The 18,594-nt window shown below is 42.4% G+C and overlaps 2 protein-coding genes across 2 annotated transcripts; one reads left to right on the plus strand and one right to left on the minus strand.

Moving 5' to 3' along the window:
- Positions 1 to 2,252: 2,252 nt before the first annotated feature.
- LOC136477094 (uncharacterized) lies at positions 2,253 to 3,793 on the plus strand. The gene is made up of 2 exons (XM_066475116.1): positions 2,253 to 2,663; positions 2,739 to 3,793. Exons 1-2 carry the CDS (start codon positions 2,539 to 2,541, stop codon positions 3,628 to 3,630), a joined length of 1,017 nt encoding a protein of 338 aa, XP_066331213.1. The 5' UTR covers positions 2,253 to 2,538; the 3' UTR covers positions 3,631 to 3,793.
- A 95-nt stretch (positions 3,794 to 3,888) lies between these two features.
- Positions 3,889 to 17,096, minus strand: LOC136477093 (structural maintenance of chromosomes protein 1-like). Its single transcript, XM_066475115.1, has 18 exons — positions 16,502 to 17,096; positions 16,162 to 16,398; positions 15,808 to 16,041; positions 14,844 to 15,082; positions 11,404 to 11,670; positions 11,009 to 11,279; positions 10,234 to 10,358; positions 9,173 to 9,282; positions 8,971 to 9,078; positions 8,741 to 8,880; positions 8,170 to 8,259; positions 7,874 to 8,082; positions 7,611 to 7,780; positions 7,068 to 7,177; positions 6,538 to 6,917; positions 4,862 to 5,113; positions 4,268 to 4,495; positions 3,889 to 4,192 (listed from the first exon to the last, which is right to left on the minus strand). Exons 1-18 carry the CDS (start codon positions 16,976 to 16,978, stop codon positions 4,144 to 4,146), a joined length of 3,696 nt encoding a protein of 1,231 aa, XP_066331212.1. The 5' UTR covers positions 16,979 to 17,096; the 3' UTR covers positions 3,889 to 4,143.
- Between the last annotated feature and the right edge of the window lie 1,498 nt (positions 17,097 to 18,594).

Below are 18,594 nucleotides of genomic sequence, written 5' to 3' on the forward strand. Positions count from 1 at the left end.
TGCACTTGACTTGGTTGAAGTCCGTTGTCTTCCTATTGCAAGCCATAGCCATCCTATAAATGTCCTTCTCTCCTTCCTTCATATTCAAACATCGGCAAAGGTCCTCATAGGCCCGCCCCTTTGCCTCACTCACCGCTCGTTTTGCAGTCTTCTTTGCCACCTTGTACTTCTCTATGTTGTTTGCACACCTGTCATGATACAAGCGCTTATAGCACTCCTTTTTTCCTTAATAGCCTTTTGCACATCTTTATTCCATCACCAAGTGTCTTTCGAGTCGCATCTGCTCCCTTTGGTCACTTCAGGCACCTCTGAAGCAACCTTCCGAACCCATGTTGCCATCTTCTCCCACATGTTGTTTGCATCGTCTTCATCATTCCAAGGGCCCTCTTCAATGACCTTTTCCTTAAAGACCTTTGATGCCTCTCCTTCTAATTTTCACCACTTCGTTCTAGCAACCCTAGCTTGTTTGTTCCCACGAGCTTGCACAAGAAAGCGGAAGTCAGCCACCACCAGCTTATGTTGAGTGACCACACATTCTCCAGGTACCACCTTACAGTCCACGCATGTTCGTTTATCTCTCCTTCTTGTAAGGACAAAGTCGATTTGACTAGAGTACTGGCTGCTACTAAAGATCACTAAATGAGACTATCTCTTATGGAAGAAAGTGTTAGCTATCATCAGATCAAAAGCTATGGCGAAGTCTAAGACTTGCTCTCCCTCTTGGTTCCTACTACTATATCTGAAACCCCATGAACCATCTCGAAACCTGCACTTGATGTACCTGCATGGCCATTAAGATCACCTCCTATAAAGAGCTTCTCGCTACTAGGGACAGCTTTAACCAAGCGATCTACGTCTTCCCAGAAAAGCCACTTAGCACTCTCATCATAGCCTACTTGGGGGCATACGCACTAATTACGTTTAAGACCATATCACTAATGACAAGTTTAACTAAGATAATCCTATCCCCTTGCCTTCTCACCTCCACCACACCATCCTTGAGGCTCTTATCAATCAAAACTCCTACTCTATTTTTATTTGAAGTTGTCCCTGTGTACCAGAGCTCGAAGCCGGTATTGTCCACCTCCTTCGCCTTCTGCACCTTCCATTTAGTCTCTTGGACATATAAGATATTTACACGTCTCCTAACCGTTGTGTCCACTAAAAAAGAATGTAGTTTTTTTTTCAAATAAATATCCACATATTTTTTGGAATAAATATGCATTTAAAAATTCTAAAAGGTGATTTAATTTTAGGAAAGAAATCACAGAAAATTTGTTGACTCAGGGAAAAAATATGAAATCACTTCAATATTTTTTTTTCTAAAATCACGCTATATTTTCTGAGCTAGGCGCCATAATATAGAGCATGATTTTAGGAAATGTATATGAAGCGTGGCATGTTAAGCCCATCCAGACTGCTTTCTTGCTTGATCACGTGCTCTCGGTGCATGTGCTGACTATGATGGTGACAACGAATGAGAAAGTGGTTGCTCCCATTTGAATGATGCCAGCCAAGTTGTAGACGTCGGTTTGGGAGTCTGAGAACTCGGATGTTGGCTGCCCCTACCTACAAGCTAAACAGCATGATATATGTTGTTAATGTGCAATCAACACTTGAATTATATTTTTTATTTGGAATTTTCAGTGCATATCTTGATGGTTAAGCAAGACATTGCTACTGAGGAAACAGTGTTCGCAATTTGCACGGTGGGTTGTGCGATGATTCACACTACGGTCTACAACGATTTATTCTTGGTTTGCATCCTCTATTTCATATTTGGCTCAGTATCAGATTTTAAAAGACCATATAAGATTAAAATAACTCTAAACAAGGAACAAGAATATTGAGATTTTTTTAACAAAATACGATTTCATATTTTTTCCGAGTTAAAATATTTTTTTATTAATTTCCCTATTAAATTGGATTTTAGTATACTTTTAATGCATATTCATTCCAGAAAATATTTGGATATTTTTTTGGAAAAAAAATATATAATTGTTTGTATAAAATTTAATTGACCCCCTAGAGTATCATATCATGAAAGTTCAGTTTATCTTTATCGTGATTTGAGCTAGGTAGCTAAAATTGCTTTTAAAATTATTTAATAAAGTAAATCGGACGGTTTTTTTTGACAAATAAATCGGATGGTTTTAAAAGTTGGCGAGTCCAAAAACAAGTAGAACTTGCGCAATAGTCGAGTATATAGGTTCCAAATTACGGTGGATGTGCAGCGACTGAATGGAGGTGGAGTAGCAGGACGCGCGATTCGGTCGGTGGATGTCTTGGCCTAGTGGCTGTGCAAGCATAGTCGCGCATGCATGCCCGGCCGGCCTCGACCGTCCATCCGTCCCACGACTGCGCCTTTGTCTCTCCGGCCATCTCATCTCCATTCTTCACCACCACCACCACCCAGTTTTTGCAGCATGCGTTTGGGTTTGGGATTGATAGGTAGATAGATCCATTCACTTTCCTGCGTTTGCTGCTGCGACTGGCTGGACCGATTCCAATTAAGACGGACTGACGACGACGACGACGATGGCCGCAAGCACGGCGCGGTGGCAGCTGCTGGCCGGCCAGGTGAAGCGGCAGGCGTCGGGGTTCCTGCTGGACAAGTACAAGCAGGCGAGGCTGGCGATGGGCGACGTGACGCCGGCAGAGCTGTGAGTGCATGCCTGATCACTGGATGATGAAGATGTTGATTTGATCCGATATCAATTGATGCATGCACCATGCAGGCTGGTCCAGGAGGCGACCAACAACGAGCCGTGCGTCCCAGACGCCAAGACGCTGGCGTGCATCGCGGACGCCGCCTTCGACATGGACGACTTCTGGAGGATCGCCAAGGTGCTGCACCAGAGGCTGCGCCGCGCCGCCGACTGGAAGGAGTGGCGCCCCGTGTACAAGGCGCTGGTGGTGCTCGAGTTCCTGCTCACCCACGGGCCCGAGGACCTGCCGCGCGAGTTCCTGGCGGACATACCCGCCATGCACGACCTCCGCAGCTTCAACTACGTCGACGACAAGGGCTTCAACTGGGGCGCCTGCATGCAGCGCCGGACCGACAGCGTCCTGTCGCTGCTCACCGACGCCGACCGCCTCAGGGAGGCGCGGCGCAGGGCCATCAGGGTCTCCCACGAGGTGCACGGCGGCGGCTTCGGCAGCCCAACGTCGTCGTCCTCCCCGTCCTCCGCCTCGTCCTCCGCCTCCTCCAGGACCTCGCGCACCTGGTCCTTCGGCGGGTCCTCCCACTACTCCGACAGCCCCACCATGTGCCTTACCTGCGCCTCCGACGCCGACTACCGCCACGACAAGAAATGCGACGCCTACACGGCCGACGACGACTGCTGGGCCTCGTCGAACTACAAGAGCGGCAGGTGGGCGGCCACGGTGGACGAAGGCGACGGCGAGGACCAGCACCAGGGGCTCATGGACGACGCCTGGGACGCCCACCTGGTGGAGGACAGCACCAGCACATGGTCCGCCAGGTTGCTCGGTTCCTTGTCCTTTACCACCAGCAGGGCCTCAGGCTTCCAGAGTCTGTCGCAACCGGAGCAGCGAAGGACACCCAAGAAGCTGCAGGTGCATGGGCAGCTCCAGCGCCAGCTTTCCGCCGACTATGCACGTCCTTGATTGCTCGGGCGACTAGTGTAATCTCTCTTCTTCGCTAGATTAATTATTAAATTGACCGGCCGATTATTGTAATTCCTATCTTTTTTTCTCTCTCCCTCTAGCTCAATTAAGTTGCCCCTCATCCTTTATTTTTGCTACTTATGATAAATACGGATGAAAAAACGCTGGAGATTTTCTCGCAAATGTCTAGAAATATGTGCTTTAGCATCTGCAAAACTCACCAAATTCTGGGAGCCGATGCACTTCACCGAGTAACTGTTGCGCGAACCGTGGAGATAAATAATAATTAGAAGCAATCATACAATAGGTAAAAAGGTATATGCATGTTGGAAACATCAAGTCATCCTCCTACCACATGAATCCGGAATATTCAAGTGTCCAGTTCAGCTAATAGCTTACGCGACTAAAGCACTTATGTGTACACAAGTAGTCAAAACGTCCAAGGTTCACGACAGCTAGCTATCAAACAAACAGATATAGTGACAACTATATATATATCCAACAAAAGTTGCTTCATGTTTCCCTATACTTTCTCAGGTCGAAGGTGAGAGTGCTCGAGCAACTGCATATCCAATCACTGTGTTAGGCATATGCACAGGGGAAAAAAGGCAAGTGCAGTAATATATACCCAACTTACCTTCGTTCTGAGTCCCTATAAACACCAACAAGTGCTTCCGCCTTGTCATAAAAACTATCCTTCAGTGATATGACTATGCTCTGAAAACCACATTCTCCATCACTGCCTTGTTCATCAGCAACACGGTCACATGATTTTGATCTGATAAACCCAGCAACCTTGGCCACATTTAAATTGTCTAGAGCAGCATCTACTTCATCCAATATGAAGAAGGGTGATGGCCTGAAACTGAAATTACCACAAAACTTTATGTGATTTGATTGAGGCAGAAGGCGAAGCAAGATAACCAGATGCATCACAACATACAGAAAAAAAAAATACATATATATTCCCCCGATAACAGTGCTCTACCCTTATCAAACTCCTGGGAAGGCCAGTAAATACTGATTCTGAATACTTCATGCGCTAATTTATTGGTCTTGGCATACCAAAATACCCAAGAGGTACTCAAGAAGCATCGAACATAAACATTTCAATACTAGAACAAAACTGGAACATAAAGGAAACAAGTAGCAAAACTACTAATAATGGAGAAATCTCACATCTGCAGGCTCCAAACTACAACGAAAGAAAATTACTAGAAACATTTTATACCTGTGAATGGCAAAAAGCAAGGCCAGTGCTGCAACAGTCTTCTCCCCACCAGATAACTGTTCCATATCTCTAAACCGCTTGGTAGGTGGCATAGCTGTGTACTTGATTCCATGTAGAAATGGTTCGTCTTCATTTTCTAGATTTAAATATGCTGTTCCTCCAAGTGGATGTGTATGGCTTTTTGTCAGCTGCTTATAGATTTTGTCGATGCCTTTAGATATGTGATCAAAGGCCTCCATAAACAGCTCATACCTAATCACCAATAGAAATAACAACAGGTAAGGCACAATCGTCTAAGGAAAAAAAAACTACTGCAATTAACATAGAAATTATAACCCCGGGCCCGAATATCATTCGTTCTTCTCTATTGTTTAACATGCCAGACCTCTATTGTTTAACATGCCAGACCAACACCCAAGTTGTCACATTACATTGATGCTTGTATGACAAGGGGAAAAGTGGAACGTAGCTGGTTCAGTTCTCAAGCACTACATAGGCCTAAAGGTGATTACCAGTCCTGGTGAGATGGGACGACAGTAATAGGTAACCAGGAAGATTGATTAGGTTTACTTGTTCTTTTTTTATGTTTGCAAGCTGCCCAGGCCTCGGGCATGATCTCAAAAGGTACTTGACAGTTGACACACATGTTTGAGACCAATACCGATACTGTGATACACATTAAATTATTAACATAAAATCCATGAGTAACAAAACCAATCTGCTTTCGTCAAAACTATTACAAAACCACACTTTCAAGTAATACTTTTAGAGAACTGCCTTTCAGAAAACCAGTTCTAAACACTGCCATCATGTAAGCTTCACGAGACTGACAATGATGCTAATGGTTAAACTGGGTCTCGTGATACCACACTATGATATTTGTTCTTTAAAAGTATGGTTTGTTATGAGTTTTACCAAAGTAGTACAGTTCTTTGGAATTTACTCAACCCAGATATACCTAACCTCATTCTAATTTGACCAAAGATAATCTGAAATTACAATCAGTTGAAAATCAACTATGCATCCATGTTTGAGTATTTTATTTAAAAAAGAAAGCGTGCATTGCAAGAACATTAACAAAAAACTTGCATCAGTACAGTGTAAATTATGAAAGAAAGAAGTTATCACAGTAAAAACTCCTTAGAGCTTTCTTCTAGCATCACCAATATAACCAGACTATCATCTACTCCCTTTGTCCTAAAATAGAAGGCGCAACTCCCTCTGACACTAAGATCAAGGAGCGAATTAACTTCTATGCAATAGAGGTGCTTTGGCTTGCGCCCATTTTACTGGGACGCCGCATGAGTGCATGCAAAAAGGGCTAACCAATTAGCTTCCACGTTTAATTGTTCCATGGTCCCACATGCTTAATTTTATCGATCTCGCAGAGCCATGCAACCGGCAGCATATTAAATTATGCATGCTGAGTATACGAATGCCAAGAATTGGGCACCCTGTATTACAGGACTAGAAAAAAAGCAATTATGCCTTCTATTCTAGGACAGAGGGAGTAAAAGATAAAGAACTTCAGTTCCATAAAGAAAAAGATAGCATGAGTCTCCAAAGTGCAATGGAAGAAATCTTGCAAGTCCTTACAAAAGATATAGCATCCTAGAAAATAACTTAATTCTATGTCACCAACTTCATATGGTGATAAGAAAATGATTGGGCAATACCTCCTTTGCTTGACTGAGTTATATTTATCAGATATCTCTCGTTCTTCTTTCCTAGCTGCTTCAAACCTTTCAGTAACCTCCTTTTCCTTTCTTTGGAGTGCATCATATTGATCCAGTGCTTTTAGATTAGGGGCAGTGCGCTCAATATCAGCCAGTAGCACACCTGTTCTTTTTTTGAACTCTGCCTCATGTTTGTCACGTTCAGAAGGTCGTATATCCTGCAGATGGCTTTTGCTAAGCTGACTGTAATCAAGGATTGGTTCTTGTGAGGATGTTCCGGTATCCATTGGGTCATTTACTGTAGGAAGCTTCAACTGTTCAAGTTCACACTTCTCATGAACCTCCCGCTGGCGTAATATAAGCTGTGCAAGTTGTCCCTCCTACAAGTCAATGGATGGTTTCATTATCATCAATATTTCAATACACAAACAAATGAAGCAAGCAATCTTTGAACAGACCTCAGCCATGACACTGCTATAAGTACATAAAAGAACTCTTGATTGAAGAGGACAGCTGTTAGAAAAGCCTACCTTTGATTTCACTTGGCGATCCAGCTTTGCCAATGTAGATGCAACATTACTATTCTGCTCCTTTAATTCATCAATAACCTTCTCACATTCGTCCGACTTGGATTTCCAGTCTGTATAGGGCAATAAAGAGGTCCATGAAATCACTAGAAATATCAACAGAAGAATGAATATTGCATTCACTAGAAATATCAACAGAAGAATGAATATTGCATTCACTAGAAATATCAACAGAAGAATGAATATTGCATTATGGCATTTGGAAAATTTATCATCATTTGACATAAATGTATAGGTACGTATCTAATAACAAAAGGAACTGAAGCAACAGTTGATGAATTTAAATATAAAATTCATGCATCCTTAAGAAAGCATTTTAGGTTTCTTCAAGTTGTAAGAGCTTGCTGGGCCAAGGGTTTTGAAGGCATAGCTTTGGAAGAGCTGGATTTAAAAGTTATAGCACAATGTGACATGTATTCACGGAACTATAGCTACTTCACCAAGAACTATCAACAAGAAAATAGATAAGATGCTTCAAATGTGCACCATCAGCCTCAGTCTTCAGTTCTTCCATCTGAGCCAAAATATGTTTCTCTTCAGCCTTAGCACCAGACTCTCTCTCCTGTAAGCCCTTCAGCTCTTTCTCTAGGGACTCATGTGTCTCCGTTAACTTCACAATTGGTGCTTGCATATCTCGCTTTTGTTCATATTCAAGCCTGCAGAACAAGATATTGTTCATACTCGAAAATGCATGTGCAGTCAAAGCGAAATTTTAGTCAGTGCTAAATCCCTGTCACTGTGTTACATACTGGTATTTCAATTTTGACATTTGGTTACTTAGGCTTAGCTTCCTCTCCTGTAGTGCTTGAGCATCTTTTAGCTGCCTTTCTTCATACTCGCGGATATTCTTCACACCAACTGAAATGCTAAAATCTCTGTACACCTTGTCCACAATGTCATTAATTTTTTTCTCAAGTTTTCTTACTTCTGCTTCCCTCTCAGCAATACGGGTCTCGAGCTAAAGAAACAAAATGAGCAACCAACGCAAAAGTAACAGTTCAGCCCTGATGAAACAACAGGTGAAACATCTTCAACAAAACATTACCTCCTCCTCTCCAGGCTTCAGATGTTTAACCTCTGCCTCAATATTACTCCTCTCAGATGCTAATTTAGCTAGTTTCCCTCTAAGGTTATTCTGCAAAAATGATTCAATTTAAAAGAAAGTCTCTAACAATGGATTAATACAGAGAAGCATCCCCAATTACAACAAGGAGGGAGCAAGAGAGAGAGAGAACCTTCAGCTAATACAGGGAATAGCATTGACCTAGGATCCCTATACAAAGCTAAGTAGTGGATAAAAACATTAACAGGGAGATAATTGGCAATAGAAATCAATTCGGCAAGTCATGTTTCCCAGGCAACTCAAGCTAAAACCACGTAAAAGTATTTTTCTTTTGACAGGGAACAATATCCAAGACCAAGAGCCATACTGAACAAATAGCTGTATAAACGAAAAGAAAGAAAAAAATGAGATAAAGTCAAATAGACATTGATTAGCTTGCCCTCTATGAAATTTCCTCCACCACAGGTTAAAGTACTTTCTTACTTGATGGTTATCCACTCAGATGATGGGGAAAAAATCATCAATCATTATCTGGTTTATTAGTCAAACCAACCTGTTCAACATTCGAGTAGTGCAACTTTTTCTCAAGTCCAGTTATTTTCTCAGATATGGCAAGCTCCTTTCTCTGCAGCTCCCTGGGGGAACCAAGTTCTGACATTTCAGTTTCCCACTGATTTTTCTTCTTCTTCAAAGCTGCAATACAAATTGCAAGAAGAGCTAGTAAGACATTGCCAAATAGCACACATATTTTAATATGTAATAAAGAGATTGCACAATACAGACAATCTATTGTGCTGTCATCCCATTTGTTTGATCTAGCTTCCATCCCCCCACTTGTTCCACCAGTCATCGTGCCAGATTTAGTCAGCAGAATCCCATCGACAGTAACAACTAAATGCAACACATTATATATCACAATAAGCATAAAAAGAACCAAACAAGAAAAAATGCTGCCTCAGAATAAGCACAAGATGTATGCCCTTACCTTTATACCTTTCACCACTCCAACTTAAGGCTTTAGCTTCATCAAGTTTATCACAGACAAGTGTATTTCCAACAGCATACAGAACTGCTTTCTCCAAAACTCGGTCAAAAGTACAATGTTAAGGTACAAAAATCAACATGTCAAGAAAATGGTATAGTTAAGAGCCATTAACTTTTCTCCATGAGCTATTATTGCAAAAAATGCAAAATCACACGTGGGCAGGCAATCATGCACAATAAAACTAAGGGCAAGGCTTAGTGAAAGGTTGCAATCATGTCTTCTTACAAAATTAGAAGAAAATGTTTAACTAGAAAGTGGATGAATATATGGGCAAACGATAGATATCACATTTGATTGAAATCATCAAGTGCAAAGCAAAACATGGCAACGGTGTTTCATAAATACATTGTTATGTTGAGAGATTAATTCACAACAATATGATGATTTTACATTTTAGGCAATAGTAGGAATGAAGTACATGTTTCAAGGCATGGAAACACAAATCTTTCCCTACTGACAGATGCATTCACGTCTTTTAGCAAATACAGTAGAGGAGCTTTATCAACAAGAGATTGGATAGATGGGCAAAAGATGGATAGCACATTTGATGAAAGTGACCAGGTCAGAAGCAAAAAATCAGCAGTGGATCTTTCAAATGTATCTACACTTACAATGCTGAGAGATTAATTCACAACAGCATTACTTTGAGCAATGGTAGGGAAACAGGTAAATGTTTGAAACGTTGCATGGAAACACAATTGTCTTCCTAGTGACAGATGCACCCCATATCTATACCACGAATTATACATCTGGGCGTCTGCACTCATTAGCATCAGCATGGGTACTGAACCACTTCGAAAATTCTTGAGGACATTAAAGATATATAATATACTCAACAAGAATACATCTAATATGCATGGCTTCAAGACTACTGTGCATAAATATATGTTCATCTAGAATATAGACATTTGATTTGACTGCTCAAAATAATTCTTCTGCAAAAATAAATAAAAATAATAATTTATAATTTACACAGCAAGCAGCCAACTTGATAAGGATATTGAATGACATCAAAAACTAACTGCGCAGATCCACCAAGAGTTCGCAGCTTCTCAATTATCGGCTTCACACGGACTGATTGCAAGGGAATAAATGTCTGCGGAGGATGCCGCTGCTCCTTCAGATACTGTAGCACATAAAACATAAAGTAACTCATTTAAACTTATGTCTAGCCAGAAAGTTTGAATGCAAAGGCAGGAAAGAATATAAGTTTGAATGCAGCAGGCAGAACGGAATGGATAAATAGAAAAGGAAAGCATATTTCATTAAGACATATATAAGTATAACTACCTTACTAACATAGAGTAGTAATGATAAAATTGTGTTCAGCTGCCTCTTGAAAATAATGGAGTGCTTGTGTGAACAAATATGTAGTCCAAAGACAGAGTCATTTTAAATATGTATGACTTCATAAATTTCTGCTGTATGAGATTTGCATTGACTTGATGCAAATGGACATGAGGATGCGCGATACTGCAATCTCAACAAAAATCATGGATCCATCTAAGGGTTATTTACCATCCTTCACATCCACATGACTATATGAGTTAGTGCATCACAAAAACATAGGTGTTTATCCCTTTTATCATGCCCAAACAAGCAAGTGTGAGGGGTCAGGCATTTTCATTCCATTTAAGAGGTTCAGTATTTCTGGAAAGTGCATTTTGGATTAAGCAAGAAAGAAAAAGGACTCTGATTGAGTGCTACAACAGGTAAAATATACATTCCTAGTAAACAGGAGTAGAAGAATTAGCAACAAAAATCGTGAAAGAGCACCTTAATGCATTCCTTTCCAGTGTTCTCGTCTTCCACTACAACTGCATCCATGAATTTCCCCATGGCAACAGTAACAGCAAGGTTATATTTCTTCTGTGAGGGCCTGCAAAGTTCAAGCATGCGGCCATGGACTCCAGGAAATAGCCGCTTTAGATTTCCAACAGTTTCTTTTAATCGAGCATCACGCTCACTTTCATGCTTGTCAGCTTTAAGCTCCCGTAGTTTTGTTTCTATTTCATCCACCCTTTGCTTCAGATATTGGTACCTAGATCTGCACAAAACTTGTTAATAAGTGTATTGAGAATTAAAAACATATTGATAGTGAAGGAAAACTTGTGCCAAAGGACTTGAAGCTACACCATATAAAAAAACCAAAGAATTTGGTATAGACTAACCCTGAAGATTGGCGTTCCTTTGCAATTTTGTCGTGTTCCTCATGCAAGTGTGTGAGCTCATTTTCAAGCTTGGGGATAGAATGGAGAATCTTGTTAAGTTTTGTCTGCAGTTCACGCTCTTGTGATGATATCTCGTCCTTACGGCTTTCCAGCTGCTGCAAGTTCTCAACTAAATTCTTTTTTGCTTCAACATCAGCATTTAATTTTTTGTCTATAACTTCCTTCTCATCTCTTAGCTTTGCTGTCTTCATTCCTGCGTCCTCCTTACTGTAACAAAAGTAAAGTGCAGTTAGGATGGCATTGAAGCCAGAGGAATAATAAATGGAAATGGTATGAGATAAGAAGTTTGAAGTTATCTAATTTACTCATGATTGGCAAAGCTGTTATGGAGCGAGCTACTGAGGAAAAAGCCAATTAGTATTTGCTAATTTTAACAAATGGAAATTTCATTGAGCTTAACACACCAAACCCAAAATCATGTCAATGAGATGGTTGTGTAGGTTATCAAATATTGAAAACTTAACAGTTGCCTTGATAAGCATGATATTTTTCAGTACAAGTGTTGTGTAGATATTTTTCAGTTCAAGTGTTGCATAGCCACAAAACCACTGTGGGCCCATAAATAAAGTGTTAAGAGGCCAGTTAGGTGCTGTAAAGGGTCATACAAGGAAAAGGTAGGCTCTTGCTCTTCAATTGTTTATTTTGATTATTCATAGCTGAAGCCTGAACCTCTCCCTCCCTCTGTTTTTTCGTTCCATTTTTACAAGGCTGCACAATTTAGATTAATCATAACGCCAAGGTCTCCAGTTTCAACTGGTTTTGAGCCTTAGATAAAAGGGCGTACCCAGCGCAGAGAGCTCCCGCTCTGTGCGGGGTCTGGGGAAGGGTGTCAATGGCAAGCCTTACCCTCGCCTGTGCAATGCGAGGAGACCGCGACTCGAACCCGGGACCTTCCAGTCACAGGCGGTAAGACTCTACTGCTTGCACCAGGCCCGCCCTCCTGTTATTCAATAGGTTATTCAGCAGACACAAGCTGCTCACCTCCTCCAACTGCTCCACAGGGACTGCTTGAGGTGGTATGATCGGTTCTGCAAACCATTGTGTTAGAGCATTCAGCCCGGGTATTGAGTCTTGAGGTATCTTTTTTTCATCCTGTTGCTCGTTGGGTTCCATCTCTAGCGCATAGCCTACCCCAACTTGCTTGGGACTAAGGATCTGTTGTTTATTGTTGCATGTAAAGTGTCTTGATAAAACAAACAATAGGTGGGCTTACTGTCACCCTAGTCAATGTCTTTTGGAATCTTCAACGTCCATTTGCATACTGTTTTTGTGGAGGATGCCATCAGGACTTGAGCGTGTGTTTCGTTTCAGGTCTTCAGGATGATATGGGATGGGATGGCTCAATCCCTGTTTTGGGGGATGGGACTGTCCCAGGCTCCCAGCTAGTGTTTGGTTCAGAGGGACGACTCCATCCATGAAATGGGATGGATGGAGTTTTTAACGCCATCCATTACAGTTCCAGTGGACCCTGCCTGTCATCCTCGGATGCACATTTTCTTCCCCACCATGCCTAAACGTGCAGCCATCTCCCTCAGCAGCAGTGGCAACTTCCCACGTGCTGGAGCTGTCCCCCCTCGCCAGAGCGACACGTCGCTCGCATCTGCAAACCGCATCACTCACACCACCGTAACTGCACGCATGCACCAGGGCCACATCGTGTCAGAGCACTAGCCAGTCACCTCATCCGTGCCGCTCGCGGCTCCCCACCATGCCGGAGTCACAACGCCCTCCACCACACCCCTTGCGCCAGGGATCAGAGGTCCCCCCACCCCAAATAGCTCCGACAGGTTCGGGGACGAGGCTGCCAACGCTGCCCATGGTCGCCTATAGCCCGTACTAGAGCCATGTCTTCATCCCGCGCCCAAGCTCCGCCCCTGGCCAGTCCTGATGGAAGATGACAGCATCCAAAGGGAACAAATCCATCCCTTCATTTTTCACAGGACGGGGATAGTCCAAATCTGAGGGGAATATCGCCCTTAGGGATAACCCTGTCCCTACTCACCAGTCAACAGTCACCCCGCCCCCCCCCCCCCCCCCCCCCCCCCCGTCCCCCCACCCCCACCCCCACCAAATACCTGCTGAAAGGGGATAGACCCGTTCCGTCCCTGGTCATCCCACCAACCAAACACATGCTTAGGGATGCACGAGATACTCAGTCAGCAAATACGTACAAAATCAAATGAAATATGTTTTTTTCTGGATGCATTTAATCCCACAATATTTCTATCTCTACCAGCTTGCTTGCTGTTCTGATCCTGCTCCGTTTGTGTGTGTTGGTGGTGGTGGTGGGGGGGGGGGGGTTGTAAATCGTTGGCCCTACGATCCAACCAATTGGGAGAGAATGAATAGACTCCTTTTCAGGAGCGATTCATCCTTCCCGAATTCAGCATACAACTCCATGTTGTACTGTGCCTGTGCGTATGGTTGCCCAGATGGTTGAATTCTATTAGTAATTCCTCAAACTTCCTATTTTGAAAATAAAAATAAAAATTTGAGAAAATATAACAGAAAAAAAAACGAGAGAAGTGTTTTTCCATCTCCTGGAAAATAGAGGGAGGGCAGAGTCCTTTGGTGTCCATTCCAGTTAAGAATTGGGGCTTCACAAAACACAATTACTAGCCAATATTTCTCTCATGCCTTTTCTTGTTCATGGTTCGATGCGGAGCAAAATCTAGGCCTGAATTCAATTACTGCTTCAAAATTAATGGAGGAAACAGGCTATTCCACCTTTCAGAAATAGACCACCTATGCAGGCCTAGTTCCTAGCCAAGTTAGAAGCACTGGGATTTTAAATCCACCTGTCTTCCCTCCTACCACCTCTCTTCCCCTTCCACTGCCCAGAAATGGGATTTTAAAAGAGGAGATAAGCTCCATTTCCTCTTTTCCTTTTCTTTCCTCACAGCTCCAATGTTAGGGTAATGGTGGTGATAGTATGTTGTATTGCTGAATATTTTTTCTGCTTTTAATTTATGATTATTGCTAGAGATCCTTGATAATAATAGCTGAAAGACGAGTCTTGTCCTATTGAATTTTAAGTGCTATGACAACCTTAAACCATTTGAAATATTCCTCAAAATTAAACACAGACAAACTGAACTCTACATTGAATCATTTTTCACTCAGGGGAAAAATCGTCATTTCACGCTTGGCTTGACACCGTTAAGTCCTAAAAACTAACGAAAGGGTCATATAAGAAACTAAATATAGCTTTCGGGCCAAATTGATAAGTTCAAAAATAAAAGGGTCAAGAAAGTAAGCTGGACTTTTTTCAGGGCCATGGAAATAATTCTCTCGAATAATAATACACTGAATATGCACTGATGCCTAGATGGACTAAATATAAAATCAAGACTGAACATAAGATGTCTGGTCACACTCACATTCTATGATACTCCTGGAGTTGGTCGTCAGCTAATAGCAGTTTTCCACTTTTATCTTGTCCTTGCTCATTCAATTCCTCAATAGCTTCTGTGACCTCAACCAGATCACTTTGCAGCCTTCTCAACTCTCCCAGATGTTTTTTGTGATCGTCCTTCTTTTTGTCAATCTCTTTCTTGCAACTTTTGATTTTTGATTTGAGACGAGATATTTGCTCTCTCAATTTAAGAAGCTCAGGTTGCTGAAAATAGAGATAGAATTACAATATATAGTTTTTATTAGTATATCCAGTAGCAGCACTTAAAATTTTATAGGACAAGACTCCTCTTTCAGCTATTATCATGAAGGATCTCTAGCAATAATCATAAATTAAAAGCAGAAAAAATATTCAGCAATACCACAATGAACATGATTTTATAAAAACACCCAAATCATTAAGTAACGATAGCATAAATAGACATTAGTCAAGAGCTAAGCTAAAAGAATATTAAATGGCAGCATATCATGTTATCATTGAGCCCATTATTATCATCATCAACAAAGCTTTTTGATCCCAAGCAAGTTGGATTGGCCTATCAATCTATTCACTGGACCCATCCAAAACATGGTAAAAATCCCACAAGACTTAAGCTCATAAAAAGATATGTATTTGTTGAAATACTAGAGGGATGCTAGGTGGTGAGGGGAAGGTTGAGTCTGCCGTGCACATGCATGGCATGGACAAGTGAGCAGAAGGTTGAGTGGGCAGTATAGGCATTCAGTTGAGAGACCTACTAAACCCTTGATACAGCATGAGCAGAATATTGCAACTTAGAATGATGCAATTAATCAGTTGTAAAAAAGAAGTAAGCAATTTCAGTGAAAGAAGTACGATAATGATTCTTCCTAAGTAGCCCATACATACAAGTCCACAATGCAAGTTTTGGTGAAGTGAGACTGCAAGCGAGTGAACTAAAAAGCACTTACCTTCTTGTCAAATTCAAGCTTTTTCTTGGCTATACTCTTCTCACACAATGTCATTTTCTTGAGAAATGCACTTTGCTCCTTCTTTTTTGCAGTCAGTTCATAGTCACTGGATCGATTCTCTTCCTGCACTTGCTGAAGAGACTCTCTATCCTCCACAAGCTCAGCTTCAACTTTCTCGATGTCTTTTTCGATGGTATAGAGTTGCCAAAGGTAATGCTCTGTCTTCAACAGTTTCTGGGGGGGGGGGGGGGGGGGGGGGGGGGGGGGGGGGGGGGGCGGCATCAAGGAGACAACATAATTAACATGAAGAAATTAATTAAGCTGCATGCGAAGCTCACACAAATAATATCAGACCAGGTCCTGCTGAAGGCGTAGATGCTTCTCTGCCTCCTCTTTTTGCGCCTTCTTCTGCTTCCGCTCCATGACAATGGTCCTTTTCTCTTGATAGACAAGCGCAGACTTCTCTTCGGCCCTGGCTTTCTGCTCCTCCAGCTCGTCATACTCCCTCCTAAGCTCATCAGAGCCTGAGATCTGCTCCAGGAGAGCGGTGAGCTCCTTGGGGTTCTTGGAGGCGATGGATTCCACATCACCCTGCAGTGCAAATGGACAGTTTCCCTGCCCTAATTAAACCCGAGACTGGAAACCTTAAATTGAATCAGGAATATACAATGACGAAGGGAACAAATGGAGAGACCTGAAAGACGAGGAAGTTGCGGGCCTTGACGAGGATGCCGAGGGATCTGAGCTTGGCGTTGTACTGGTCCCAGGTGACTGGGCTGCCGTTGATGCGGTACTCACTGCCGCCGCCGCCGCCGGTGATGCTGCGCGTGAAGCAGAGCTCCTCCTGGTTGGGTTGGCGGTAGAAGAGGCGGACGGAAGCCCTGCGGCCCCTGGCCTCCTTGTCGCGGTCGTCGAGGGCGTAGATGAGGTCCTTGAGCTGCGCGCCGCGAAGGTGCGCTGAGCGCACGCCCAGCACGAAGCTGATGGCATCCATCAGGTTCGACTTGCCGGCGCCGTTAGGGCCGATGATGGCTGTGAAGTCGACGAAGGGCCCAATCGTCTGCTCACCCTTGTATGACTTGAAGTTCTCCACCACCAGCCGGTCAATCCGACCGCCAACGCCGCCGCCCCTGGCCCGGTAGTCGCCGCCGCTCCCATCCGCTGCCGCCATCTCCTCCCCTCCACCTTCACGAAGTAGCTAGGGTTTTGGTCGGAGTGGGCAATTCGCAAAACGGACGGGAGGACGAGCAAGGGGACGAAGACGACAAAGGGAGGGCAAGAGGCAAGACTCAAGAGGGCCAGAAGAGCGGACGGCCCATCACAAGCGGTCATCGGCCCTCGGTGCCCACAAATTGGTTCTCTGACGGACGAAATTCGAAAATGTCAGGACAAGCCCACTCTATCCCTCCGGCGGTCTGTTCGCTCGGTCGTATTTAGCTTATAAGCTATGATTTATTAGATAATAAACATTTTTTCTCTCTTACACCAAATCAGCAAACAGTATTTTTAGTCATGACTTATAAATCAAACAAACCTAAACAAACAGGACGTATATCTACTATATCTATATATCTATCTAAACTCCACTAAAAAAAATCTATATCTATCTAATAAACTATATAGTAGGTTCATATGGCCGTTCATTGCTTTAAATACTTTCTATAGTATTAAAAAAATCCATACCACATTCGTCTTAAATTATAAGTTACTTTAACTTTTTTTTTACATTTATTTTTGTTATGTACCTAAATATAATATATATCTAGATATATAGCAAATTATATGTACCAAAAAAGTCAAATTGACTTATAATTTGGAATGGAGGGGTACTTTCTGGTTAACACGTACTGTATAAAAAGTAATGTCTTGTATATGCATCATAGTTCCCATTGTGTACAGATGATGTAGTTTGTGAAACGCCTGTAATGATTCATGGCACAAAACATTTTTTATAATGATTTGTACATTCATTTATCATTTAGGAACAACGTAGAGAGAGCGTTTAAACTTTCTCTAGTAAGTGCTTTGGAGTACTTGAACCATAGTACAGATACTGGAATAACTAATTTTATCCTAAGTTCTTATTTTCAGTCCATGGATTAGTCTGGACTGTGGAGTGCCGTTTTTATCTTTTTTCCATATATAATAACAATAATCTGTTGTGTTATTTCCCGCTTCATTTGCTAGTTTGTCATGACTCATGACACACTATATTGTTTATGATGACGCATGCTCTTCATTAGCCTTTTTTTTTTATCTTTTAGTCCTTGGTTCAGCGATCTCTTCATTTCAGTGTGCGGGACTTAGCCACATCGTGGTCGTTGTCATCCTGTCGCCACTTTCGTTCTTATCCCCAGTTGGGTTAGTAAATAGTAATCAGAAAGCACCAGTTTATGTAGTCCTCCTCCCAACAAGCATCAATTTGACTTGCATGTAGATTAAACTGAAGAAACATGGGCTACAACACAGCATCACAAATCTTCAAATGCCTTCTTATTTGATTCAGAACTCAGGAAAACAAAAAAAGAAAAGAAAATATATGAAGCATGGGCAACTACGTACTATATCACATTAATCAGATGCCTGTTAGGTTGTTCCATTAGCTGACATACCAAAATGATTTGTAACTTGACGAGAACGGAGCATGCTAAGGCTAAGGCATAAGGCGGCTCAAGAAGAGTGGGCCTGGGTCGTTTCCAGTTATGCAACAGAGGCATGCGACCCCGGCTGACTGTGAGGCCGTCATTGCCCCATCGCCAAGCTCGCCGCAGTGGAGCACTGAGTCTA

Source organism: Miscanthus floridulus, chromosome 8, assembly GCF_019320115.1.
Source record: "Miscanthus floridulus cultivar M001 chromosome 8, ASM1932011v1, whole genome shotgun sequence".
Lineage (NCBI taxonomy): Eukaryota > Viridiplantae > Streptophyta > Magnoliopsida > Poales > Poaceae > Miscanthus > Miscanthus floridulus.

Coding starts and splice junctions, on each gene's coding strand:
- LOC136477093 (XM_066475115.1), bottom strand. CDS start 16,978: ATGGCGGCAGCGGATGGGAGCGGCGGCGACTACCGGGCCAGGGGCGGC. Junction 7,178..7,610: donor ACTGAAGACTGAGGCTGATG/GTGCACATTTGA, acceptor TGCCCTATACAG/ACTGGAAATCCAAGTCGGAC. Junction 5,114..6,537: donor AACTCAGTCAAGCAAAGGAG/GTATTGCCCAAT, acceptor ATTGGTGATTAG/GTATGAGCTGTTTATGGAGG.
- LOC136477094 (XM_066475116.1), top strand. CDS start 2,539: ATGGCCGCAAGCACGGCGCGGTGGCAGCTGCTGGCCGGCCAGGTGAAG. Junction 2,664..2,738: donor GACGTGACGCCGGCAGAGCT/GTGAGTGCATGC, acceptor TGCACCATGCAG/GCTGGTCCAGGAGGCGACCA.